Source organism: Stenella coeruleoalba (assembly GCF_951394435.1).
Source record: "Stenella coeruleoalba genome assembly, chromosome: 2".
NCBI lineage: Eukaryota > Metazoa > Chordata > Mammalia > Artiodactyla > Delphinidae > Stenella > Stenella coeruleoalba.
In genome coordinates, this window is record NC_137147.1 from 85,898,091 (window position 1) to 85,917,159 (window position 19,069).

The window sequence follows — 19,069 nt, forward strand, 5'->3', positions numbered from 1 at the left end:
AGTATCAAAGCAACAAAATGTAAGCAAACAAAAAAACTTGTAACTTTGTACAAAAGGAGTCCAGTTCTTTTATCTTTCTTTATAGGTCCTATTTTCTTTATACTTAATAATTGTGTATTTCTCTACTGGACCAAATTTATGTTATTAACATCAGACTTAATTGTGGGATATTTAATATTTAATAATATTTAACTCTAATAAGGACTTATCTGTAGCTGAATCTAGAATATCATTCTGTGCTCAGGTCTCATGCTGTGTGTTTTATAACTTTCTTCAGTCATCTTTGGATCTTTAAGGATAATGATCAGGGATGGCACTGGTCAGTGTAATCTTAGGATTACCTAAAAATCATATTTTTAGCTAATATTGTCCCATTTCGTTAGAAATACAAGAATGATTTAAATGTTAGGTTCTTTTCCTTTATAAATTAATGTATGAGTGAACAGTGAATGGTTATGAAGAACCCTGGACTCAAAAAATCTGAATTTACTTATCTGAGTACCTTTACAAAGGCTTCTTTTTATTCCTCAAGCCCAGTAGTTTCCGTTCTAAGACAACTAGTCTTCATGGGTGCCTTGAGCTGGGGTGACAGAAATGAATGAATGTCTTTTCTATTGATTTCTGGGAATGTAGTTTTGTTCTTGGTCACTCTTCTGGTCAACCTGAACAGAGATCTACTTGTCTGATAAGCAGAGTTTCTCTTCCCAGCACATTCGATTTTAGATTGTAGATTCAAGGGGTGGTTGGGGAGAGTGATGCTGGAGCTGGAAGTTTAAGCTGGAGTTTCAGGGGCTACCACAGTGACACTTCTGAAGTTGGTTAGGTTCTGGAACATGTTGCAGTCCATTTCCACAGTGAGCCTCTGGAGCCCCACCTGCATTGGTGTGAACTCGAGTTGGGTGCGCAAGGTGTTTCTGGACTGCACCGAACTTAATCTGAAATAAAGGAAAAGGCAGGTGCTAGTTCTGTCCCAGGGTCATTGCTTTGCTGGTCCCAGTGCCTCTGATCCTTACCTGCTTAAAGAAGTGGACTCTGAAGAAATAAACATCCAAGTACCTTGCTGTTAAAACAGAGGAGGTTTGAAGGGGATGGAAGGCAGGAGCCTCCTATGGTGAGCAGTTGTATGTTTGAGAAGAGAAACATCCTATTCTAAGGGCTTCCAAGTTACACCTGTTGTTTCGTTTATCACCTGCGACTTCAGTCTGGTCTCGTTCTTAGTAATAGTATGTTTGGGAAGGCTGTTTTGGAACCCTCGTTGCTAACTGCAGTGGGTCCAGTGGGCATATTGAGATGTCAGTATGTCAACAGGTGGTGTTTTGCAGCCCTATTAGCAACCTTCTAGTCTGCCTGTGGACCTTCTTATGTTGACTGAGGGAATGGTGCAGATACTTTTGAGGAGCTTTGCCCCACAGTTGAGCTGGGAGAACACAGAAGTCTGGTTAAATGTTGGTAGTCCCTCCTCTCAACTTACGGGCAAGACTGACCCACTGAGTTTCTTGAGGTTGAGGCAGTGGCTCAACAACCAGACAACCTGTGAGGGACCTCATGGGTGGTAGGAGTAGGCATTGTGAACTCTAAACTGTATGTATGTATTCAGCAGAAGATGCTGTGGACTTCTTGAGAGAAGGAGCAATAATGAACGAAGATACAACATCTAAAACCAACAAGGCACTAATCTAGACTATACAGGGTTTGTGTATATACACACACACACACAAATCAACAAGGAAAAAAGGCAGGAACACCAAAAGAAAAGTGGGCAAAGTTAAAAACAAACTATACAGAGGAGGAAATGGAAAAGGCTAATAAACATATGAAGAGTTACAAATTAAAACAATAATGAGATATTACCTTATCCTGTTAGACTGGAAAAAAAGACAAAGCTGGGTATTGCCAAGAATGGAGGAATCGTAGGAAGATAGAAACTGTCAAGTACTGCTGGAGGGAGTTGTAGACTCTTGCAGCCATTATGCAAGCCAATCTGATAGCACGTGGTCAAACCAGGTCATATCCTATGTCTCAGCTACTCCATTCCTGTGCATATTTCCCCCCACCTCCCACAGATTTTCAAACGAGTATGTAAGGGGACGTATATCTGTAGTGTCTGAGAGTTGGAGGCGCTGTGGAGTGGTGTGGTAGGAAGTCGGGGGTGTACACGATGGAGTAATATGTAGCAGAAGCAATGGACTTGACATGTGGATGAATCGTAAAAACATAGTTCTGAGTGAAAAGAAAAAGAATTAGACGTAACACCGTTTACGTAAGTTACGAATACAGTACTCATGAAGCAACAGTACTCATACATACTAAAAAAGGGATATGAAGGGTGGTAGTGGGAATGGGGGTAGGGAATAGGAGTAAAAGAGAATGTAGAAATAAACAAAATTCTGTATTGTGTTGTCACTAGTAGAATGCAGCTCTCTGGCTTCACTGAGAGGCAGCCTACCCTCCCTGTGGCATTCCCTCCCACCCAGCCCTAACCCCCTCACCTGCATGCACCAGCAATACCCAGGCTCTCCCTGTGTGACCAGAACCGCGGCCAGCGTCAGGTGCCCGAGAGGCACAGAGCCTCCTCCGTCACTCCTGCACCCACATTGGTGGCCCCAGGATGAGAGAGGCCCTAATCCTTTAGTTCAACTCTGGCAGGTATTTTCTCTGTCTCAATAGACAAAGCAAAAAGACAGTCATCGATCTTGGGTTCCTGCCTTTCTGACCAGTTGAGATGTTTTTGTGGGTTGAGAAGCTTGCGGTCTCTTACCTGTAGCTCTTCTCTCTGTGAATGAGTCCCCTTCCGAAGATGGAGATCACACAGCCCTTCAAGGGAGCATCTAAGGAGTTATGGATGCTGACTGAGGCCGTAAGGGGCTGATGTTGCTCTGCTGTCTCTGGCATCTGTGGGAGATGCCAAGAGCACAGAGCTGCAGTCACTCCTTCCCCTCCTGGCCACCCTCCCTGAAGCCTCCTCAGTTACTCTCCTAGCTCTGCCATCCTCACCCAAACTCCACAGCTGACTTCTCTACCCCTCTACCTGCTCTTCCTGCATTTACTCTCACCCTTGACCCATCACTGACAACCTCTGATGGTGCCTTTCCCTCACTTAGAAACTTTGGAGGGTTTCCCATTGTCCTCAGAATCCAGCTTCGGTTGGCATTCAGAGCCCTTCCTGATCTGCTCCCAATCTACCTGCAGGCTCATCTGTTCCTCCCCTGACTGCAAGACACGCCAGCCTCTTCGGGCACCTTCGGAGCCTCAATGCACCCCTCAGGCTCCCCTCCTTTGGGCCTCTTTACTCAGCCTTCTCTCTGCAACAGCCTTCCCCCACCTCTGTACTGAAAGCTTACCCATTTTTCAAGGCCCAACACAAATGCCACATCCTCCATGAAGTCTTCCCCAAACCCACCAGCTGGAATTAATCCCCTTTACTTCACTTGTCCCAGAGCGACTTTGTACCTCTCCTAAAGCTCTGACATAAAAGACCACACGTTGTGTCTCCCTTGCCCAACTGTAATAACCTCTTCCAGAGCAGAGACCAGGTCACATTCGTTTTGGTCTGGGTAGACATGTGGAAAGAGTACTGGACCAAGAGCCCTAAGCCTCTAAAATGTCCTATTTTTATGATTGTGGACATGATGCTCTCTGGGACTGTTTCCTCCTCTGAACAATGGGAACAATTCCACCTCCCAGGGCTTTTGTATTAAAAGAAGTAAAAGAGGTGAAAATACATTGGCACATGTACAAAGTGCTAAATAAACATAGGCTGTTATTATCTCTGTAAGTATAGAGGCAGCAACTGGGAAGACCCCAATTTTAGAAAACTTTACTTAATCTGAACTAAAGTTGGAAGATTTAAACTTTAATAGCATGTATAAGAAACGATCTCTTTCAAGAGAAGGAGCTCTCAACCCAGCGTTTCCTGGTAGTTCTTCAGCACGGTCACCTGCTCTGAAGCTTGAGGGGCTCGGTGCCTTCTGAAATGGGGACCTGAGTAGCGGCAAATGCCAGTGATATGGGGAAGGACTGGTGCCTACCTCGATGGCAAGGTGTGGTCTGCAAATGGCGATGTCTTGCTGAGCAAAGCAGGTAGGGCTGGAGTGTGTTGCCATAGCGGTGAGTCTGAGGAAACTATTCTCTGGCGGGTTTTGTTTAAAATTGGAGAAGGACAGGAAGGTGGAGATTTTCTCAGCTGAAACATATGACAGGTGGAGTCAGCACCCAGGGGTGAGTGCACGCGCCCTGGAAACAAGCAGTAGTTTCACACACAACGCAAAGGAGTCGGGACCTCACTGAAGCCAGAAAGATGCCTCATTCCTCACAGCAATTTCAAAATTGAACTCAGTCAAGAACCCACCCGTGACCACCATCACTGCCGCCACTAACACTCTTGATGGACCACCTCCACAGGGCTGGGGAAAGGGCCCCTGTGAACTAGAACAAGTGAAGCTCTTGGAGCCTGTTTCCTTGTCTAATAACAATGCCTACCTGGAGGGACGGCTTGTGGTTCACGAGACAGTCATTAAGTGCTGGTCTCAGACCTGCCACCCAGCCGTGGCTGAATATATGTATGCTTAGTCCCCTCCCCTTCTCTGCTTCTGCTCTTTCCCTTTTGCAGAGAAAATGAAGCCATCCTTCGTCCTTGAGGAAGCCTCTCGAGCTCATGTTCTCATTCGCAACCTACAGACATAGACATCTACCCGTGCTGTTAACCCCCCCGGAGGGTGAGGCATCCCCCCTGCCCAAGTTCAGTCCTTTGCTTTTTAAATCAGTGCCCCACCCTGATCCCACCACTGCTTAGCTGTGTAACTTCGGGCAAATTATTTAATTCTTTGTGTCGTGGTCTCCTCATCTGTAAAGTGGGATAATAATGGTTCCTGCCTCATAAGGTCGTTATGAAGATAAATGAGATGATGCATATAGAACATTTAACACCATGTTTGCCAAAAACAAGTGCTCGATAAATGTGAGCTATAATTATTCTAGTTGCCTCTCATTTCCCCAAGGATTGCACCATCAATTATAACCCATCTCTCCTGAGGTTTCCGTCCTTTTCTCTCTGCTGATTCTTCCTCAGCATGTAAGTGGATTCTGCTGTCTCTCATCTTAAAAGAAAACAAAGAATACCCTCCTCCCCAGTGTCCCTGGCTTACTACCACCAGGTCTCCCTTCTTTTTCCATCCATTCTTCCAGGAAGGACTGCACACCTTGTCTCACTTCCTCAACTCTCAATCTGTTTAAGCCCCAGGAACCTGGTCTTTGCCATTGCTTCTCTGTCAGACCACTCTGTCAGTGGACGCTTTTCAGCCCTGACCTCTCATGGCCTCTCTGCTGACCTTGCTTCGTGCCCCCATCCTCTCTTTCACTTCTCAGTCTCTCACTCTGCTCTTTCCCTGACTGCCCCCTGCACCCCAACATGCTTGTGCTGCCTGGGTTTCCTCCTCACTCTCTCACAGTCCTCTCCCACTCCCCCCACCCCCAAACAGGCCTTTATCTTGAATACCAGGTTTAGGTTTCCAGCTGCCTACTGGCCGTCACAGCTTGGATGTCTTATGGGCTTTCAAATCCAACATGCCACAAACAGAACTCAACATCTTTCTCCCCAAACCTGCTCTTCCCCATTTGCCCTATTCTGGAGGCTCACCCAAGCTGGAAGCACCATCTCCCCACATACACAAGTTCAATCTAGCCTACCTCTTCAATATGACTTCATTTGAAAAGTGCAGCTAGTTTAGTTTGTCCTTTATTTCTTGGCTTGATTATTACAAAACCTTCCAACCTCCAATCCAGTGGTTGTCGACATTGGATGTACATTAGAATCATATGGAAAGCTTTATAAAACAATCCCAGTGCCAGGCCACACCCCAAATCAATTATAACAGACTCTGACGGTGAGGCCCAAGCATCAGTATTTTTTAAATTCCCCAGGTGATTCAACATGCAGCCAAGGTTGAGAACCACGACTCTAATACGACCCCTTCCATTCCATTCTGCCCATGAATTTCTGATCACATTGACTCCCCTGGTTAAAACCTCCCGCCAGCTCCCCACTGCCCGGAGAACAAAACCCAAACTCCTCAGCAGGACCTACAAGCCCCTTCATGATCTGGCCTTGTCCAGCTCTCACACCACTCCCACACTCCATCCCTCCCTCCCTTGGAAAGGGATCAGGGTGGAGGGACTGGAGGCAGGGGGACCCATCAGGAGGCTGCTGCAATCATGTAGACAAGCACTATTCCACTGAGTCTCTTGCCTGCACATTGGAATCACCCAAGGACTTAAAACTTTTTCTGATGTTTGGGCAAACCATAGAGTTTCTGACTTAATTGGTCTGGGGTGCAGGCTGACCATCAAACTTCCCCCAGGTGGTTCTGATATGCAGCAAAGTTGGAGAACAACTGCTCTAGTCCAGGGAATTTCAACCCTAGAATAACCCAGGGAGCTCTGAAAAAATACCAGTGCCTGGATCCCATGCCAACTCAATTAAATAAGAATCTGAAGGAGGAGGAAGAAACTGAGCATATGTCCCTTCTTCCTGGAATGCCCTTGACCCACTTTTTTTTTTCGGTACGCGGGCCTCTCACCGCTGTGGCCTCTCCCGTTGCAGAGCACAGTCTCCGGACGCGCAGGCCCAGCGGCCATGACTCACGGGCCCAGCCCCTTCGCAGCATGTGGGATCCTCCCGGACCGGGGCACGAACCCGCGTCCCCTGCATCGGCAGGCGGACTCTCAACCACTGCGCCACCAGGGAAGCCCGCCCTTGACTCACTTTACTGTCTGACACTGTCCTACTCAACCTTCAAGACAGAGGGCAGCCCAATTTACCTGGGGGCAGCCTGCTCCAGCCTGGGTAAGACGCTAACCTGCCATTGTACTCTATTTACCTTATCAAACACTTCTTACACTGTCTGTTTGCTTATATAACTGCAATCAGAATTGTGGGTTTTTTTCCCTGTGTGAAGCTCAATAAATATGTGTTGAATGAGAAAGAGAGAGAGAAAGAGAGAGAGAGAGGGCACACCAGGGGCTAGATGCTATCTCTTCAGATCTGCAGGGGGTGCTGTATGGCTGCTGCCTGCCCAGGGTGGGAGCTGGGTGTGTGGAGTGTCTGGGGAGGGGGGCCGTAGAGAGTTACCTGAGTTGGCCCTGAGTGTAAGGACAAGCTTCTTCGTCCAGAGCTTGGCAGCAAGGACACCATTGTAGTACACTGCCTGCAGCCCAACAGCCAGCTGCACCTCTTTATCATGGTCACTAGGGTTTAACAAGTTCACAGAGAACCGGGCGTCCCCTCCCAGGGCTAGGGAGCTGGGTGCTTCCAAGAAGAAATGTAAAGGATCATCAGTCTCGAGACTGGGAGGATGGATGCCATCGTCTTTCCCATGTTTCATTCTGTTTTCCTGGACCTTCTCCAGCACCTCTTTTTCTTGAAGAGATCCTGAAGAATGGAATAAACAAAGCAGACCTCTTACCCAGCAGCTGTAGACCCTTCTAATAGCAGCCCAGGATTAAGGTTCATTTCCCCGCTGCTATTCAAATGCCAAAGCCACATGAGCTTTGCAAACCTCTAGGTCCATATTTAGCTAAAAAAAGATCTGTGTTAGACCCACCACAGATACAGTGTATCTCTTCCAAGCCACTCACGGAATCAAGTTCTTCAAGTGCTATGAATTTGCCCCTTGAACGGTGAGAGAGCTAGTTTTTGTACAAGTTGCAGGGACTTGAATCTTCCTAAGTGAAGAAGTTTGGACTTATTCCAAGGGCAATGGAGGCCATGGAATATTCTGGAACAGGAATATTCTGTAACATAATTATATTTGTGTCTTGTGAAGCTCATTCTGGAAACTGTAAGTTGAAAATAGAGTAATGATGGGGAGACTGGAGGTGGGGGTCTAGTTAGGAGGCTGCTGCAATACTTTAGACGAGAGATGATGAGGCCCTGGATGACCTACAGGCAATGGGGAAGGAGATGAGGAGATGGGTGTGAGAGTACAGTGGGGTGGTGATGGGGGAGACTCAAGGACAGTGCAGGGCTTCTTGTTTGGACAAATGGGTGGACACTGCAGTGGTGGGCTCCAAATCAGCTTGGGGGGTGTTGAAGGAGAGCAGAAGAGGGAGAACATCTCTTGGCAGCTGGGCTTGGTATTAACTGTGCTGTTGTATAGCAGTGGTTCTTAACTGGGGGCAGTTGTGCCCCCAGGGGACATCTGGAAATGTTGGGAGACATTTCTGGTTGTCACAACTGATGGCAGTGGTTGAGGGGGAGCCGGCATCTAGTGGATAGAGGCCAGGAATGCTGCTGAATGTCCTATGGTGCACAGCCCTCCACAACGAAGTTAGCCAGTCCAGAATGTGAATAATGTCAAACAGGGCTGAGAAATCCTGTTTTATATGATGGGGAAAGGACCTCTCTTTGGCCTGCGTGTGTCTGGCCCATTCTTTTCCTCCTGTTGCTGTTTCAGGGCCCTCCTCTGCCCAGTACCTTCAGGATACTTGTAGTTCTGCGTGATGTCCTCACAGCGGTCACAGTCCACACCCTTGGTGCTGATATTGTTGCCAACATACTTAGTGTTGGAGTCGGTCAGCTCCAGTGTCCCATCCTCGTGGCACTTCCAGACCACACATGAGGCATTTATCGAGGCAAAAATGTCTGATACTGCAGGGGTCAGCCCCAGCGTCCCCTCCTTGACTGCTTTGACTGGGACCAGATCACAGGCCTCCAGGACTGAGGGAGAGAAAGGGAGAAAGGTCGGTGAGCGAGAGGAACCACACCCAGACCTCAGCTTGGGTCAGAGCTCACAACAGCAGTCCCCATCCTATGCCCTATTGTCCCTCCCCTGGGATCAAGGTCAGAGGTGGGCACTAGGCAAGGTTTCTGAGAGGGCACTGCTGAGGTGAAACTCACTATTTAGCGACAACACTTTTTGGTCATGGCCTATGGCAGGAGCCCTCTCAGAAACTGGACAGGTAATAACCTCAGAGGTACAGAGTACACGGGAGTTCCTAAGCCAGCTTGACTACAGACATGATAGGGATAGGTTGCCTTTGCTGAGCACTTCCTATGTGCCAGGCTCTGTGACAGTTCTGTTCCTGGGAAAGGAAGAGCCATCCTTTTATAACTCCTGAAGACTCCTTTTCTGAGCTTGAGCCTATCCTGATATCCTCTTCATCCACATCCAGAACCCCAGAAGTCCCACTCTACAAGCTGTCTTAAGACCCTCTGCCCTTCCATGAGACTCAGCTCCCTCACCTGTTGCTCTGAGGGGGGCTAGTCTCCCTGAGACCTTGGGGCCAAGATGGCTAACTCATTTGTTCCCTTGAGCCTGTGGGCATCAGGTCAGCATTCTGCTGGTCACTATCATTCCTGGCGCTTCTCCTGTTTTAGGGGATGCAGACCCCCTTTGGACCACCTGCTACCCCTCTTTCCTCTCCGAAGGACTCTTTGTCCTCCTGCAGCTCTGTGCAGCCCAGGGAAGTCCTGGGCCCATGCCCAGGCTTTACCTCCACCTCCATTAGGGGCACTTGGGTACAGAATCTGCCATCCGTCATAACCCTGGGGCAGAGCAGGCCGAGCCATCCAGCACTCCGTGGAAGTCTGGAAGATCCTGAAGGTAGCAAAGGAAGCAACTCAAATGGGGAAAAAAAGAGTCCCGAAGTGGTCCTAGAAATGACAGAGCTGTTACTAGGGGGATAGGAGGATGCTGCATAAAAGTGGTTGCAACACTCCTGGGAAGGGGCATGCACTCCACAACTCACCCTGACCATCAGCATGCTGCTGTCAAGAGTCTTGAAGGCCTACTCTCAGCAGGGCCCCTTGGGGTTCCCATGGGTGACACCCCGCGGGCTTGGAGCCCTTCCAGGTCTGGGACCTCATCCCCTTCGGGCTTCTCACCAGATTCTGCCTCTGTGGCCTTCTCCATTCAGAAGCCCCTCCTCACTGTAGTACTCATCTACGAGCAGGCCCCCGCCAGTGCCCTGGGCTGAGGTGAACGTGGTAACGACGCGGGCAGGGATTCCCAGGCCTCGCAGCACTGCATGGAAGGGGGCAGGGGGTCAGGGCACCAGAGAGGCCTGGGATGTGGAGGGCAGGGTACATGGCTAGCGTTTTCAGGGTCTCCTCTGGACACCGGGCACTTTCACTATCTTAAATGCCAGGTGACATTGTGGAAAGAGAAGGGGCACAGGCACCAGAAAGTTAGAATTGACACCAGCCAGACCCAGGCCATATGAGGGCCCAGAAACGAGGAACAAACCAGTTACACAGCAGGCAGAGTACACAGCGGAGGGAGGCTTACGGGATACACAGCAGGGCTTGCTTTCCTGGGGCAGGGCCAGGGGAAGCTTTGGGGAAAAGTGAGTTTGGGAGCAGAGCTCGCCAGATGGGCCCAAGTTTGCCGAAGGGGCAAAAGGAGCGGCAGCTGGTTGGGAGGAGTTGCTTGGGATAAGTAGCTGGTTTCTTGGCCAGACGGAAGCAGAAGCAGTTATAACTGCACCGGAAGCAGTTATGGGTGTGATTGGAGGCGGGGAAGTGCTGCGGGTGGAGGAGGGGCAACCCAAGAAGCAGGGCAGACACTGCGCCGTCGCCAAGGGGACGTTTGGGTGCGTCAGGCAAGTCTGCTCTGTACCTGTGCAAGCAACGGCGGCCAACACCCAGGCCTGACCATCATACACGGGCCTCCCCTGGCCCTTGACCCACTGCCGCAGGATGGGCGCGCTGCCCCGGCGCTTGTTCAGCAAGGCCTTTTCCTCGGTGGTCTGGATCTGCGGGGTGGGCAGGACACTCTTCTCCTTGAGGGCGTGCAGCTGTTTGGGGAAATGTGAATGGGCAAGGAGGGCTCATCACAGTTCTCCAAGGGGGCGTGAACAGACCACCTGCATGGCAATCACCTGGAACTTGTTAAAGCTGTGTGTCCCTGGGCAGTGAAAGCACTGAGTCCTAGCCACTGGACCACCAGGGAATTCCTGGGAATCCTCCTTTTTAACAAGTCCTCCAGAAGCAGGGCTTCATGGACCATCGTGAAAAACAAAACTCAGGACACAAGAGCGGCAGGAGGGCTGCCCCTTGGCCTGCCTGGCTCCCATTCCTTGTAAGTGTTTGCACCTGGGGCCTCGAGGCCCACGCATCCCAAGCTTCCTCCCCCTCGCAGGCTGGCCCTGTCCCTCACCAGCTCTTCAGAGGCGTGGACGGAGCCACATGAGGAAATGCGGGACACGTTATTCCTGTGAGAGAACTTTTAAGGACAACAGGAAAGCACCAAGCTACCTTCATGGGAATAATTTAGAAATGAGAACAAATGCCTTTGACCACCTTAGCAGCAAACACTGGGTAAGATGGATGTGACCCCCTTCCTCCCAGGGACCTAAGCCCCCAGGTTGGGCTGGGGGTGGGGAGGAAGGGAGGGGCCAAGGAAATCCGGGCCAGTTTTAGTCCTTGCTGGCTTGTGTCCTGAGGGATGACACCTCCCTGTGCTTTTCTCTCCCCTGTGGATGCTACTGTCCTTCCCTCCTCACTCAGAACCTTCTTCAAGGACTGTCCCCCACACCCTGGGAGGAGGGGACCACTTGTGATTTGAAGATCGCCAGGACCGTAGAGGTGGGGCAGCTCTGTCAGAGGGCTGCCGTCTCGTCACCTCCCCCTCCCGACCCTGTCCTCACTCACCAATGCACCCAAGACACGGGCCACATGCACGGGGTTGCCCCACTTCTCCACCCGCTTGTCCACGCTCAGTAAGTCCAGGCTGAGGTCGATGACATCCTCCTCGAACTATAAGGACCACACAGGGCCATGATGGTGGGTGTGCAGGTCAGGCATTCTTCCCACAAGTCAACCCCGTCCCCTCGTCCTTCTCCAGACTCAGGCTCCACTCCTTCCTGCCTTGCCCCCTCGGGAGTTCTGGCTTTTCCCTCTGCCCCCAGGGCTGCCTGGTCCCTGTGCCCGGCACTCCAGCCCTTTGCCTCTTCTGTCGTCTGACTCCTGATAGCGTGAGCTCTTGAGCGCCAGGGCCGTGTCAAGTCCTCTCATTTCTATCGTTTTCTGTGTCATTTGCTCCCACTGCCCCTGACAGGGCAGTCCTGTGTGGGGGCAGATAAGACGGCAGCTCCTGCTCTTGAGGAGCCCGGGGTTAGGAGTGAGGGGGACATGTGGCTGCTTAGGCTACAGATCTCAGCAACATGGCCAGGGCTCTAGGAGAGATGCCCACCCAGAGAGCACAGTGGAGAGAGTCACTCTGCCTCTGGGGGCTGGGGAAGGCTTTCAGAGGGCCTTAAAAGATGGGTAGGAGTTTTCCAGGGGATAAGGGAGGGAAGGTATTCCTGGCAGAGGGAACATTCAGCCTGCACATTCAAGGGATGGCCAGGGGCTGGAGCATGGAGTGGCTCTTGGGGAAAGGAAAGCAGTGGCCTGGCTGTGAAGAGCCTTGCGTGTCAAGCCCGGGGATTTGTGTTTTATCCTGTAGATGGTGGGAATTTAACAGAGGTTTGATTTGCGTCGTCTTTAGGAAGATAACTCTGGAAGCTGTGGAGGATGGTCTAGTGTGGCTCTGAGGGAGGAGAGGTACCACGGGGCTGAAACTGCATAAAGAAATGGCCTCATGACCAGGGGATTTTGGACCTGCCCAGTCTGTTTGACCTGAGTACTGAAGGTTATGGGACACTCACTGTCCCTGAGGCTTCCCCGGAGGCCCCTGTACCTGGCCAAAGTCCCAGGGCTCAGCCTGGATGCAGTCAGCTGTGCCCAGGAAGATGAGGCCGTTCTGGTTCAGCAAGTACTCCCTGCGTTGAGCTTCATTCGCCAGGAACACAGCATCCTCTGGAGAGAAGCAGGCAAGAATGAGGCTCTGGGGGATACTGGGCTTGCCCTCCACCTCCAGGCCTCTGCCCTCCATGCTCAGGTGGGATTCAGCTGCAGGCCTTCTCTTCAGCTCCAGGCCTGATGGGGACTGAGGAGGAACCCCCTCTTTTCACCCCACACTGGGATCCAGGCTCCTCTCTGGTGAGAGTGGGGAAGGGGGTCAGAGTCCCTGGGTCAGCCATGGTGGCCTTCATGGTCAGCCAGCCAACAGGAACAAGCCAACCTTAAAAGGCCTGCTGGTTCCCGAAGATACTTGCAGCCAGAGTGCTAGTGAACCAAGAGAATTTGGCAACAGCCCAGGGAGCGTCCCAGGGGGCCTGTTATGTCTCTCTCACAAGTTCAACCAAAAAAAAAAAAGTGATTCCGAAAAACCAATCAAACGTGTTGACAGGCATGAGCAGAAGGGAATTTGAGCAGGTATGTGTAGAGCGGTAGCCAGAGCATTAGCTTCCACCCAGGGTGTCCAAGTGGGTCTGGGACTCCTATGGTCTCTCCCCGCTGCCTCTCCTGCTGTCTTCATCCGAGGGTTGGGCTGGGGATCATGAGGAGGGTGGGGGCTTTAAGGAGGCCATCACCCACTCTAGGAAGCTGGGAGCAGCAGAGGGACCTGCTCTGCTTGCCAAGTGTCTCCCTCTGCCTAGTGCTAGGGGTGAAGTGGGGGGTGGTAGACTAGTTCCTGGTGACTAGAAAGAGAAGAGGATTTCCAAACCATCCCCCAGGCATCCAACTGGGATGAGGGTACTCAAAGTAAAAGAAGGATGGCATATTAGAAATCAAGAATCCCTGAAAAACCTGGGACAGAAGATCACAGAACCATGGGCCCAAGGAGCCCTGGGCCCCTGCCCCTCCATCCTTAGTACTGTCTGTGAAGTCAGCTGGACATCACTTCTTTGGAAATCACTTTAAACCGAGGTGTTTGGCCCCAGGCCCTGCAGGCTGTGGGAAGTACATTTTCAGAGCATAGGTAGCAGCCCCTCCTCTTCTCTGCTTGGGTGTAGCCCCTCCCCCCTTTATAAAGTCCCTGCTTATGAATAGGATTCTTTCATTACAGGGTGCAAAATTTCCTTTTGAATCCAGGAGAGCCCCATCTCCAAGTATGCTAAGATGAGACTGAGTCCCAGATAACCTCTGAAAATCTCTTACCGCCCAGGTGAGCAGTGTCAACAACTCACTCCTGGCCAGACAGACCCTGCCCCCCTCCACGCCTCCCTCACCCCCATAGAGAGGCCTTCCCTACACAGGTCCCTACAAGCCAGGCATGGAGGCAAGAATCCTGGCACTGAGTCAAGACTGTGAGCTCCCTCTGAACCAAGCACTGTCCCAGAACTGTCTTTGCTGTGTCTTTGCTCTGGCCATCAGGGTCTAACTCTGGATGTGGGCTCAAAGTCAGCGAGGCAGGTACACTACACCCTCAGTTTTGGAGGGAATGGCTTGAGGGTCTTTCAGTGTACGGAGAGCCATGGGGCCTCCCCCAGCTGAAGGGGCCCTGAATCCACACTCACCCACATGGGGCAAGGGCACCTCAATGGACACTAGTTCTCATCCATTGTTCAACCTGGCAAACCCCTTGGAGCAGAAGCAAAGGGCCTGAACTGAGGAGAGACAGGGCCACCTGAAAGAGGGGATACTGCAGAACCCCAGCCTGGGCAAAAGAAGTGGAGATAGGGAGCTCACTGGGATTCAGGTGCCATATAGAAAGGGCATCAGGTACTGGGGTGCAGGAACCTCGTAAGATTTCTTCTACTTCCCCTTGTTCCCAGCCCTGCCTCGTAATGAGGCCGTGAAAGGAAAAGGCTTGTCTGGCGTAGCAGGGACAGGCAAGCAGGAGGAAACTTTGCCCGTCCCCCAAACAACCGTTCAGGGAACACAAAGGTTTAAGGTGGGGGGTGGCAGATTCTAAAGGGAAGACAGATTCAGTCTTCAGAATGGGCAGGAAGAGGAAATGTTCTCTTAGCTCCTGTTTGGAGCATGTCAGCCATGTCTGATGACTTTTCTAGATGAAATAGTCCCGACAGCTAGAGCTGAGCTTTGCCAGAGGTGGCCACTGGAGGCCACCTGACCCCAGGAAGTCCACCCAGAGGCTGCTGAGCTAGAGAGGCTGGCTGTTTGATTTGTTGCTCCAGGCAGATATTGGGATAGGTCATTGTGGAGAGAACCCAGCAGTCTGTAGTAAGGACAGAACTAACAAGTGGAGAAAAGCAGAGAGCTCAGAAAGGAAGATTTACTGTGAAGTTGAAGCTGCAGCTTTGGGCCCCCCACCAGTACAGACCCCTATAAGCCCAGGGAGGAGCCTTAGCAATTCAAAATTCTGTGTTCTTTTTCTGAAAGAGGGTCCCCCAAATTATATAAACTTCAGGTGCCACAAAACCTGGATTCACCCTGGAGACAGACTATGGGAGCCCAGGGAGGGAACAGAGAAGCCCGTCCCTCAGGTCGCCTCTTTTCCTGAAGCGCTTTCCAGCTCTTGGCCCCTGTCCTGTTATAAAAGAGGGTAGTTCTCCTAGGGTCATCTCAGTGAGTCTCAGCTCCTGTGACCAAATAGCCTGAGCCAGCACCAGACAAGCCTCTGCTCTCAGTGGGAAGCCGTGGGCTGCTTCTTCCACGATGACCCCAAGAGAGGACCCTCGGTCTGAGAGGCCATTCATCCGGAAGGCAGGCACCACAGGAGCTGAGTGCTAGTGCCGCCCTAGAGGGAGCTGGATCCTGAGGCCTGGAGCAGTCGCACCCCAGCTCCGGGGCCTTGAGTCCTTTGTAGCCCAGGCTGGCCAAGGTCCAAACTCACCTCGACCCCAGGGGTTAAAGAGCAGCGTGAACTGGCCCAGGCATTGCTTCCTGCCTGAAACCTGCAGCAGGAGTGAGTAGTGGCCAATGACAGCGTCTGCGGGTGTGGTCACAGAGATAGTCCAGGACTGGTCATCTCTCTCCTCCACCATTGCACTCCACCACTTCCGGTCCCCAAGACTGGAAATTGAGAACGTGGCTTGGGTCTGGTTGGCCTTGGAAGGCTGCTCTCCTGCAGTCATACAGAGATGAAGTGGTCATTTGGATCTCTTTGCCACAACTCAGAGTAACAAAGTGAAGTATCCCAAAGATGGAGCAAGTGAAAATTAGATTAGGAGGAGAATGAAAGCAGCCCATCCAGGAATGGGAGGCAGTAAAGGGTGATGGGAGAGCACAGGTCCTCAGCGCTCATGGACCTAAATCTAGAAAAGGTTCATAGTGTATAACATGGGTGTAGTAATGATACCTCTTTCATAGGGCCAACGTGAGGTTGTTTTTTTTTAATACATTTATTTATTTTATTTATGTATTTTTGGCTGCATTGAGTCTTTGTTGCGGTGCGCGGGCTTCTCATTGCAGTGGCTTCTCTTGTTGCAGAGCGTGGGCTGTAAGCACGCAGCCTTCAGTAGTTGTGGCACATGGGCTCAGTAGTTGTGGCTCACAGGCTCAGTAGTTGTGGCCTGCAGACTGTAGAGTGCAGGCTCAGTAGTTGTGGCACACGGGCTTAGTTGCTCTGCAGCATGTGGGATCTTCCTGGACCAGGGCTCGAACCCGTGTCCCCTTCATTGGCAGGAGGATTCTTAACCACTGCACCACGAGGGAAGCCCCCAATGTGAGGTTTTAATGAGATATTGCATGTAAAGCCCTTGGCTCAATATCTGACATGTAGTACAGATTCAGCAAGTAGTAGCAATTAAATGTTATATTTAGCCTAGGTTAAATCCCATTCAGACTTTTCTACAAAACGGATATTATATATGCAACAAAGGAACCCCTTAGTGATAATGCGGCTGAGAAACTTCTGAATCATAATAAATGCTACTTATTATGCATATTATCTCATCCTCACAGGCCCTGCCAGTGGGCAGGACTTCTGGAGGCCCAGGTGCAGTGTGAGCCATGTGCCCCTTGGTGGGCAAGAGGAAGAAACCCCCAGTCCTGCTGCCAAAGAGGTCGAGGCCTGCCCCACTCACCAGTTTGTGCAATGAGGACTACCTTCTTCAGGGTATGCAAAAATGTGCGGATTGGAGCCCAGAAGTTCAGGCTGATGGTGAAGGGCTGCCCCCTCCTCACAATGAGGCGCTGGGAGCTGATGTCATTGGTGTGGTGCTCTACATTGTTTCTTGCTGCCTGGAAGTCGCAGCTCTTGATCCCCAGGCCTGTTGTGAAAAGAAAGAAATCATGGAGACTAGGCAAATATGACAACGTCAGTAAATGCAGAGACGCTGGAGTCAGAGACCAGGGTTTAAATCTTTGGCTCAACTCACTTACTAGCTGTACAATCTCAGGCAAGTAACTTAACTACTCTGAGCCTCAGTTTCCTCTTCCTTAGAACAATCATCCCTCCTTGCAGGGTTGTGGAAAGCAGATGAGGTAATGTGTATAATACGCTTGGCACCATGTCAGACACATAGTAAGTCCCATTAAGTAGGACTGTTACTATTATTAATAAGAGCGAAGCTTGTTCTCATTGTCAACCCCACTTTCTGGTCCCAATCCAGAAGCAATGAATAAAATCCAGAATTTTGCTCACCCCTACTCATTTTTTTCCTAAGAACACAATCAGACAACTTTTAGAGCTGGTTTTGAAATCACTGAGTCCAATTGTTTTGTTTTATAGGTGAGAAGAGTGAGGCCCAGAGAGCAGAAGCAACTCACTCGAGATTGCACGTGGCTCTTTCACCTAAAGGCTCATTAAACCCTTGGTACCATGCAGCCCAGAAAAACGCTACAAGAAGGGGGCCTGTGAGTATCATGACGTCCCCTCAGGCAGTTCTCACTTTACATCGAGAACTTGTAAATGTAAATGTGCTAACAGAGGCCCCTGAGATTTCTGCATTCTCTGCTGCTGCCTGTTTCCCGGCTTGGTGTCTGCCTCTGCCCCTTTTAGTTGGATTCCCTGGCTCCTACCTTCCTTCTCTCCCATTTAGCTTTGATGTACCACAACCCAGTGAGAAGAGCCATGTTAGGATGATCCTGGGATAAAGAATACAAATCCGTTTAACCACCATCATCATCTTACCACCATCATCATGACGATGACCAATTTACCACCAACAACCTACCCTATTGCCACTCCATAGCCACGCTCCCAGTACCATCGCTACCACAGCACCCACCACCACTTCCCACCATAATCCACCTCCGTCATCTCCACTGCTGCCAGCACCGACTACTACCCTTCCCCCCAGAGCCACACAACCATTACCTCCAGTACCACCAGTACCCACTGCCAGCCCCCACACCTCAGCCCCTCCACCAGCAGCAGCACCCATTTACTATCCCCCTACCATAGCCCTACCGCCCGCCATCACCTCCACCACCATTAGCACCCACTACCACCTCGCCGTCACGGTCACATCATCGTCACCTCCACCACCATCCTGCTTCTTTTAATGAAAACATGTAAGGATGGAGGAGCTACTGAGAGCCCAGTAAGCCCTGTGGAGAGCAGGCTTGGCTCACCTTGTCCCATGGCTGCAGGCTGCTCTTATCCACTTGGCTATAGGAAATGCCTGTCTTGAACTGTTGCTCTGAGCTTCCTCTCTGAATCTGTCTTCCAGACAGAAAATGATGAAGGCACTTTTGTTGGCTTAAGAATCTGTAAATACTGGAGTTTCCTTCTGCTTCCCCACATGTTTGTCTCTCCTGCTCCTTCTCCTCTGGTATCTCTTGGACCAGCTGCTAGGAGTTCCCCTTTCTCGTTTTATCTCTTGTGCCAGGAGGCCCAGACAGGGGTATGTCTGACAGGCTGGAGTGGGGGGTGGAGGGGGGCAAGATCTGACAGTTGGAGAAGCCCAGGTAAGCTTCTAAGCCTCTTGCTTCAGTGGCCTCAAGAGACCCTCAGAGATGTTACCTGGATGACACTGAAAGACTCTGGAAGGAGGCCCATATCCAACTCCAAATTCAGGGCCTAAACATATCATGAGCTGCAAGCTGTTAGATGTTCATGGGCCATTTTGATAGTATAAAGAGAGAACATGTGTGTCTGCGATTCATCTGTGTGAAAGAGATTAGCAGGTGGAATTTGTTGGTGAAAAATAAATGTCCTAAAAGCAGAAGCAAGAGCTCTGCCTCTTCCAAGCCTGATGGGTTTGAGACACTCTACCAGAAGGTTTGGAACTCTGTTGGGACTTAGGGCTTATGTCTTTCCTATTTCTACTTGTTTAGTCAACAAGGACACGACACAGAGGAGGATCTCCTATTTGGTCCTCTTTGGCCTCCTGGGTT

The 19,069-nt window shown here is 50.7% G+C and overlaps 1 protein-coding gene across 1 annotated transcript; it reads right to left on the reverse strand.

Moving 5' to 3' along the window:
- Window positions 1-772: 772 nt before the first annotated feature.
- On the reverse strand, window positions 773-18,314 carry EPB42 (erythrocyte membrane protein band 4.2; the record flags this gene model as incomplete). Its single annotated transcript, XM_079914168.1, is given in 14 exon segments — window positions 773-935; window positions 2,759-2,892; window positions 4,029-4,183; window positions 7,127-7,426; window positions 8,471-8,713; window positions 9,490-9,593; window positions 9,881-10,019; window positions 10,614-10,791; window positions 11,648-11,752; window positions 12,678-12,796; window positions 15,621-15,851; window positions 16,813-16,998; window positions 18,216-18,218; window positions 18,221-18,314. Coding segments are annotated over 14 exon segments (2,154 nt in total).
- Window positions 18,315-19,069: the final 755 nt, after the last annotated feature.